Raw genomic sequence first — 9,014 nt, forward strand, 5'->3', positions numbered from 1 at the left:
TAAATATTCTTCCTACATTCACATCTAATATCATATTTAATTATACACAAGTCAATAGTACTACTCACATGAGTTCTAGCATTAAATTTAGAAATTCTGTTAACTAGATATAATTAATAAAAAATAATACCTCATTCAAAAAGATATAGTAATGCATTTTCTTATTTTAAATAATGATATAATAAAATAGATTTTGTTTTGTAAATTGAAAGTATTAGCTTAAAGATATTTAAAAAAATAAATTGATAATCAATTATAATACAATCAAAATCATTGGTGCCATACAAAATTGTACAGTTCTCCTGAATTATATTCACTCGCTACATTAACAAAAACTATAAAACAGTTATAAACTGCCATGGAATAACCATTAACATATACTTATATATATATTAACATATTACATATGGACTCGAAAAAATCATGTTTGTATCCCATAGATCTACAAGAGATCGCCTCTTGCTTGCCACTGTCGAATGCCGGATCTTAGAAAAAAGTTTGGGATGAGATTCTTACTCGCAAGCCTTTCATTTGTCATGGGAGATGTGTCACGTCCACAATCAAACCATCCTTGGATCGCCTCTTTCTCGTATGTAAAGCCGTCTGCAGCGATGTAAGGATCCTGCATAATCTCCTGCAAATAGGAACAATTTTGTCTCAAGTCAAAACCCTCATTTTTTAATAACAACGAAAACCTAATGGAGTCGGGGAAATATGAAGTAACAGAATCAGATTATAACAAATATAATTTGAAACACTAGGTAATGGTGTAAGAGTAGAAGAAATGATCCTTGCCTTGAAGATTGGACAGAAGAAGAAGCTGGGAACATGGATTTCCTGAGTTCCTTTCCCCAACTTTTGCCCACATTCAATCGGTCTGCCAAGGTTTGTTTCAGGGAACATGTTGCGGGTCTGATTCAGCATTTTCATCACAGTCGGTTGAAGATCGGGCCTCTTCTTTCTTTCCGGATGCGTGCAATTTAAAGCAAGATAGGCCAGTTAAGTAGCATGCACAAACGGCCAATCTCCAGCTGAAGGATCCAAAATTTTGTGAAAGTTTGAAGTTTGTAACGCCCTTTCCACATCTTTGACGAGTCCTAGGGCCGGCCTTCCGGTTAGAAGCTGGAGAATGACGATTCCGACGCTGTAAACGTCAGATTTTGTAGAGTACTCACCGTCTGTTAGGTATTGCGGATCCATATACGAAAATGTGCCTTTTGGCTCTGACTCTGAGTTTCGATCCTTTGACAGAAGACGAGATAGGCCGAAGTCGCTTATTTTACTCACACAGTTCTCATCAAGGAGTATATTTTGGGGTTTCAGATCGTGGTGGACGATTGGATCCGGCATAAAACTGTGCAAATACTGCAAAGCTGAGCATGCTTCGGCGGCGATGCCAAATCTGGCGTACCAGGGAAGAGGCTGAGAGGTGCCTTTGCAGCGTAGGTGATCTTCAAGGCATCCGTTCGACATATATTCATATATTATACAATCTCGCTCGGAACAAGCTCCAAGAATTCGTACCAAATGCGGATGATGAATGTCCTTGAAAATACCTATCTGAAGAAGAGAAATTCATAGAGTTTCTGTAAGAAAAGTGAAAGATTTCTTTTGGAAAAATCTGCCAGAAAAGAAGATAATTTAAAATTTTGCGTCGCCTTGGAAAAAATTTACTGTTCATACCTCACTTTGAAATTCCTTCCGACCCTGCAAACCGTTCTCCCTTAGGATTTTGACTGCAACGGCTGTTTGTTCGATTACGCCTTTGTACACATTGCCATAACCGCCTTCTCCGAGTTTAAAATCGCTGGAGAAATTGCAGGTTGCTGTTTTTATTTCCTCGAAAGAGTATTCGCGGAATTCAAGGATATTAGAGGACGACGAGGATATTGAGGCATCGCCTGGCGGCATTCTAAGCAAGCAACTCTGAAGATATTGAATTTCGGCGTCCTTTTGCTGTAGAATTCGCAAGTTTTGTTCTTCGACGGCCGCAAGATTTCGCCTTGTTGCTTTGACCTCATTAATGGCTGCCTGTCTTTCACGGGTGCATTCGTTCACTTTTGCTGCGAGTGATGTCAGTTTCTGCACCATTTCTTGAACTTCTTCCTCGACCTCGTTCCTTCGCCTTGTAAGGTCTTTGCATCTCTGTTCGATAAGCTTTATACGCGAGATGGCATCCTCTTTCTCTTTGGCCATTTCTTTGAAGGCGGTTTCAATATCTTTGCACTGAAGATGCACAAAACATTAGGAGAATTTACTGGAGCAACAGGAAGTTGCATACGGAAAAGAGGAAAGTGCTTTATACCTTGTAAATTGATATCATTGCAGCGGCCTCTGCTTTCTTACGCCTCAGGATCTCATTTTGCAGTTCCTTATTCACATTCACGACCGCTTGCAAGGCCTCTGTAAGCGGAAGTTTCACGACTTCGGCATCTGTATAATTCACTTCCTGCTTTAAATTTCAAGTTAGTTTTAGTTCCTTATCCTAAATATCACACACATAGATCTTTTGAACTCGTTTACATGTTTCCAATGCCGTAGATTAGATTTCTTATAAGACATGAAAATTCTTTAATTGTGGCTTCGATTTATTTATGGCTCGATGACAAGAAAGAAATTTATTAAGCTTGAAGCGAAGAAATATATTGCTTAGAAAAGATTGTTTGGTGGAGAGGATTTACATGAGATTCTGTTGGCCCATACTCCACATCGTAAGTTTGATCTACATCCATTTGTAACCTGTATGGCGCTTCCAATTCCAAGAAAAAATCATCAATTGCAGCTGTTATTTCCAGATCGTCCACTCTCTCGGTCACAGGATCTACAGAATCTCGCTGCAAATTTGACGGTGATTGATTACCGTTCAGATCTGGTCCGAGGTGTGCAGGCGATGAAATCGATTGGTTAAAATCATTTGGAGAAGGTTTAAGAATGGAATCTTCGGTTCGTTTCCTTAGCCAATCGGGCAGTGGACTTCTGCCGCTCTTTGATTTCCGAGCTGCCGATACAAATTCACACAAACAAAAACAGAGAATGCAAATTTTAGATTGAAAACAAATACCGATTCGTAGACATTAAATTCTCATATAAGATTGCTTTCTGAATTAAAATTGCATTTTATTTTTTCAAATCAAACTGTCTATTGGATTCAACAGTTCTACAAAACAAAGATTTACTTTACAAATATGAAATTATTTATCTACTGACCAGGAGATCCTTCACTGAGCAGTACGAGCTTTCCCTTGCAAACAACAGAAACGTCGCACGACTCTCCCGCGTGCTTTTGAACATAATACGCTTTCCCCGACTGTTGCATTTTCATTTTCCTGTACAAAATTTGGAGAATCGGATTATTTTATGCCATTTCAATGATTTGGTGATGTTTTGTAATAGATCACACACAATTATTTCTCGTACTTGGAAATGGCGCCGCCGGCTTTAGATGTTCCTATGACAAGTTTCGTGATACCTCGCTCTGAAATGACTTCAACAATCCCTTTGGAAATCTCCTCCTTCTCAAGAACTAAACGATCAGCTTTTACCTATGGCAAATTGCTTAAATTTAGACACTGAAAGATCAAATTTTCTGCAAAGGTCCATTTATTTACCAAACCAGATAGTAATCATACCTCTGCTCTGGAACACATATCTAAATATTGATTCATCCAACCGTCCAGCTTTTTCTCTTCACCCTTCTCGTAAGCTTTCAAAACATCCTTGCTTACTTGGTTCAGAGGAATCCTCCCCACTGAAATCACAGAAACGTCAAATTTGTCCCCAAAAAACACTAAATATTAGATTTTTGATATGTGCATCCAAACTGAATTCGATCATCGAAATTCTTACTTGGCGATGGAAAGTAGCGAAGTGTAGGACGAATATGAAGAAGAATTATTAACGCTTCTTCCCTTTTATCCAAACTTTGAATCGCCCATTTGAGAGCGTAGGCGCTCTCAAACAAGTCTTTTCCAACGGCAACATAAACTAATTTCTCAGCAGCAACTAGAGGAGGATGAATAGATTCTTCTTCCACTTGATTTTCTTCAATTTCTGGCACTGTCGGAACCTGCGCAGTCCGTCTGATTACCACTGGAGTTCTCATGTTAATTACCAAACTTCAAACATAGGAGTTACAATTGACATTTCAATCTAATCACAGTGCATTTCTAATCTCAGCGATATAAACAAATTAATATTTGGCGTATTCATGGATTCCTTGAGAGGAAAGCAAACGACCGTATTCATGGATTCCTTATCATTTTAAAAAAAATCTGTGATCTACGTATCGTTTATTGAAGAAATTAAATACGAAGTAAATTGACTCCGCGCTTATCAAAAGAGGGGTATATTCCCGCGCCATATTAATGAAGGCTGTCTTTGAGAGGGATATATTCCTACCTATCTATCTTTTCAAATATTTTGGCCACTGATTTATAGATATGACAGTGAGGGCGGTCGATTTCAACCCCGCTGTTCAATGTTCCCTCCCTGCTGTTAGATGTCTCAACTTCAATAAATACAAACCAACTCGAAAGTTCTTAACTTCTGACAATAAATTCTCGTCAAAAATGTTACAGCGTATTCTGTTAACCAAAAATGTAAACTTTGTTAAATCAGTTTTATCTTATATCTTTTGTCTAGCAGAACAATCTTAGAATTTATATTATTTAATTACTTTGTTTTCTATTTTCTACAGCACATATGATTAAAATAATTAAATTATACAATTATTTGATCATGTCTATGTTCTCTACACCAAACTCCAAGGAAAAAGAGAAGTAAACTTGTTCCTTGTATCCCTTACAATTGTAATATTCTCTCCACCACTTCTAGGAATAGATGATACCTCAGTATAATTGTCTCTTTATTCATGGTTGCAACTACTTTAAGAGGGGTATATTCCTACCTATATTCTCACGCCATATTAATAAAAGCTGACCCTAAGAGGGGTATATTTCTACCTATATTCATGATCCTATATTTCCAAATATTTTGGTCACTGATTTATAGATATGACAGTGAGGGCAGTCAATTTCATCCCCGCTATTCGATGTTCACTCCTCGCTATTAGATGCCTCAACTTCAATAGACAAACCAACTCGAAAGTTCTTAACTTTTGATGATAAATTCTTGTAAAAAATGTTACAACGCATTCCGTTGACCAAAAAAAAAAACTTTGTTAAATTAGTTTTATCTTATATCTTTTGTCTAGTAAAATAATCTTATAATTTATATTATTTAATTACTTTATTTTCTATTTTCTACAGCACATATGATTAAAATAATTAAATTATACAATTATTTGATCATGTCTATGTTCTCTACACCAAACTCCAAGAATAAAGAAAAGTACGTTTGTCCTTTGTATCCCTTACAATTGTAATATTCTCTCCACCACTTCTAGGAATAAATGATACCCAAGTATAATTATCTCTTACTTTATTCATGGTTGGAACTACTTACTAGTTTTAGAAAATGCATTCTAGCTTTTCAGATCCCAACTACCTTTGCATTACAACTATCTCTTATCATTCTTGTCGATTCTAAGAAAATCATGTCATGTATTCTCTACCACTAGTCCTTTTATTATAGATTTGTTATCCATAGCCTCCTTAAAATGTTAATTAAAATTTAGGCATAAATTAATTCATTTCACTCATTTGTCATTCCTAATCCTAGCTCTTTAGATTCCAACTACCTCTTGTTATGCTCTTGTCAATCCTAAAAAAATCCTACCATCTATCCTCTATCATTGATCTTTTCACCACATCTTTATTATTGAGTACCTTCCAAAATAATTAATTAAAATTTGAGGCATATTCTTATTCATTTCACTCATTCATCTTTGCTAACTTTAAGATATCAAAATATGCACCCTTTGTACAAAAGAGTTCACATCCCAATTTGTTGGATCAAATCAAATTCACATTGGAGTATTTTGTTAATTTTCCTTTGGAAATTATGTTATTATTTGATTTCAATTTTTTAATGAGCTTCATTTGATTTTTGTAATAGTTGGATTTCCCTTTGAACACCTAAGATGTGACAAAGTCAAAAACCTAATTAGACTAGGTGTTTGATGCAAGAACATCCCAGGTGTAAGGGAAATCTTGCATCACCCAAAAGAATGTTTGTTTCTATCTATTTCAATAAGGGTTGTTTTAGTGCAAAGTTTCTATTTTTGGAAATTTACTTTTTTTAGTAAGTATGTCATATGTGCTCAAAACATTCTAATTTCATAGGTGGAGGTTCATCTTAGATATCTAAGTCTACTAGTTGAGTTTCATCACCATATCATCTGTATTCATAAAGTTAATGAAGATTTTTTGTACAAAATATTTGAGCTCAATTTTGAAGGCCTTAGAGACTCCAAAATGAGTTTGAACCCTAGAAAATAATGCTTATATAATCAAGGACTCGTATATCTAGAAAATTTATTTCCTAAAAGTGGTTATGATAGGCAATCCTAGAGTTCTAGTTAAAAATTTATGGCCTCTAGAAGTTGGGAAACCAAAATTATAATCTAAAGTTGGTTTTAATAATTTAGGGTTAGTCATCCATAAGGGTTAGGGCTAAATTTTTAAAACCTTACTCGGGGGTGGAAAAGTGCCCTATATAAGGAAGGCACATAGTGTTGTCTAGGGAAATTTTGGGTGGTTGTGGTTGGCTCTGGCTTAAAGAATATTGTAAGAAAATACTCTTGTGGCTTCACATGTTGTATTTATGAAAATTTGTAATTTCATATTTTTGGAGATAATAAGGATCCCATTTTCATTTCTTTCAAATTGTTATTATCTCTCCAATTTTCTTATCTGTTTGTGGTATTAAGGAGAGTACCCTTTATCTATGTTTGATTTTTCATTCAATTTATAATTCAACTTCTTTTTTATAATAATTATCGTGATAAGGAAAAAAAATCTTTTAGCTATAGGTTTATTCTTTCTAGTATAAAATAGAATCAATATTATGCATAATGATATCATAATATTATTTTTAAAATAATTGAATTTCAAATAATCAGCTACTCAAACTTCAATAAATATAAAACAACTCCAAAGTTCCTCACTTTTGACAATATATTCTCATAAAAAAATGTTACAACATATTATGTGGACCAAAAGAATAAATTTTATCCATCATCTTGAAAGATATGCTGGCGTGGATCTTTAGTTTTTATTTTATTATTCTATTAAAATATACATCAATTTGTTAAATCAGTTTTATCTTATATCTTTTGTCTGACATAATAATCTTATAATTTATATTATTTACGAGATATATGTTTAAAATAATTAAATTATAGAATTATTTGATCATGTCTATGTTCTATACACCAAACTCCAAGAATAAAGAAAATTACACTTCTCCCTTGTATCCCTCATCATTGTAATATTCTACCCACCAACGTCTAAGAATAGATGATACCTAACTATAATTGTCTCTTATTTTATTCATGGTTATAACTACTCACTAGTTTTAGTAAATGGGTAAAAGCACAAACCTATGCCACCCTTTTATAAAGGAAAAGCCTAATAAACATATAACTATTCAACTTCAATGACATAAAACTAATATTATTATTTATAATTTAATAATGAAGTAAAATAATGAAATATGTAGAAATGGGTGAAATTTATAATTATTATTTTTAATGATTAGTTGGAATAATAATTGATATATTTTCCTAATGTTTAAGTATGTTTTTTTAGTTGCTAAAAAATGTTGAAAATAAGGGTTCTAGTTGCCCCCACAAAATATATAGAAATGAACATTTTTCCTTGTGATATCATATTATGTTATAGATGACATATATAGCTAGATTAATCAAAAATAAAAATTGGCTTGTGATCTATATTTCTATTTTATAACAATTCAAATTTTAACTCACGTGAAATCAATAATTTTCATTTCCCACCACATTTTTCAAAATAAATATATTCTAACCAAAAGAAAAAGTATACATTTTGGAAGAGGCCTCTCTCCTCTAGAATGTCATATGCATTATTTTATAATTTTTTTAATAAGATTTGCTATTTCTTTCTTTCTCAAAATAAACATTTTCTTGAGTGTTAAAATATGCACTTGCAGTATTTTTCAATTACAATATACAATAGCTAAGTAAAACACTATAAACTCTACATGATAATATTCTTAACTTTGAGCTCTAGCAAGTGGTGTCTATATGTTAATAAAAAAATATCATTAAAAAGAGTAAGAGTTATTGAAATTCCAATTTTCTAAACTAATTTCATTTCTTTAGTAATTGGAAACAAACTAGTTAAAACATACATTTTATAGACATTTTGAATTGGAAAAGTGTGAAAACGTATATGAATTAGCTAGAATGAATTTACCTAGATCGTATGTTTGGAAAATTTGATTTTTAGATAGAAATATTCAAATTTAGTTGTTTTGATAAGTTAGCCTAAAAGGTGACACAACTTTATACTTTTACCCAAATGCATTCTAGCTCTTCGGATCCCAACTACCTTGGTATTGTAGCTATCACTCATCATTCTTGTCAATCCTAAGGAAATCATGTCATGTATCCTCTACAATTCATACTTTTCTTACATATTCATTATCCACTACCTCCCTAGAAACCTAATAAAATTTGAGGCATATACTGATTCATTCCCCTCATTCATCATTGCTAATCCTAGCTCTTTAGATTCTAACTATCTCTTGTCATGCTCTTTTCAATCCTAAGGAAATCCCACCATGCATCCTCTACCATTGATATTTTCATTACATCTTTATTATTGAGTACCTTCACAAACAATTGATAAAAATTCATTTCACTCACTCATCTTTGATAACTTTATGCTTTCAAAATATGTACTTTTTGTACAAAAGAGTTCGCATCCCAATTTGTTAGACCAAATCAAAATCACAATGGAGCATTTTGTTAATTTTCCTTTGGAAATTATGTTATCATTTGATTTCATATTTGTTTATGAGGTTCATTTGATTTTTTCAATAGTTAGGTTTCCCTTTGAACACATGTGTCATGA

At 33.3% G+C, this 9,014-nt stretch overlaps 1 protein-coding gene across 1 annotated transcript; it reads right to left on the reverse strand.

The window, feature by feature from the left end:
• Window positions 1–217: 217 nt before the first annotated feature.
• Window positions 218–4,154, reverse strand: LOC149564251 (U-box domain-containing protein 33-like). The gene is made up of 9 exons (XM_089824127.1): window positions 3,847–4,154; window positions 3,630–3,748; window positions 3,418–3,542; window positions 3,208–3,326; window positions 2,682–2,998; window positions 2,306–2,449; window positions 1,684–2,226; window positions 796–1,560; window positions 218–634 (listed from the first exon to the last, which is right to left on the reverse strand). Exons 1-8 carry the CDS (start codon window positions 4,100–4,102, stop codon window positions 1,000–1,002), a joined length of 2,184 nt encoding a protein of 727 aa, XP_089680253.1. The 5' UTR covers window positions 4,103–4,154; the 3' UTR covers window positions 218–634; window positions 796–999.
• Between the last annotated feature and the right edge of the window lie 4,860 nt (window positions 4,155–9,014).

Source organism: Cupressus sempervirens, chromosome 4 (genome assembly GCF_028749045.1).
Source record: "Cupressus sempervirens isolate cs-2001-9-10 chromosome 4, ASM2874904v1, whole genome shotgun sequence".
Classification (NCBI taxonomy): Eukaryota; Viridiplantae; Streptophyta; class Pinopsida; order Cupressales; family Cupressaceae; genus Cupressus; species Cupressus sempervirens.

Excerpts from the sequence above, each read along its gene's own strand:
- LOC149564251 (XM_089824127.1), bottom strand. The coding sequence starts at position 4,102 with ATGAGAACTCCAGTGGTAATCAGACGGACTGCGCAGGTTCCGACAGTG. Across the intron at positions 3,749-3,846 it reads TCGCTACTTTCCATCGCCAA|TGGGGAGGATTCCTCTGAAC; the intron begins GTAAGAATTTCG and ends CTGTGATTTCAG. Across the intron at positions 2,999-3,207 it reads GCTCAGTGAAGGATCTCCTG|CTCGGAAATCAAAGAGCGGC; the intron begins GTCAGTAGATAA and ends TTGTATCGGCAG.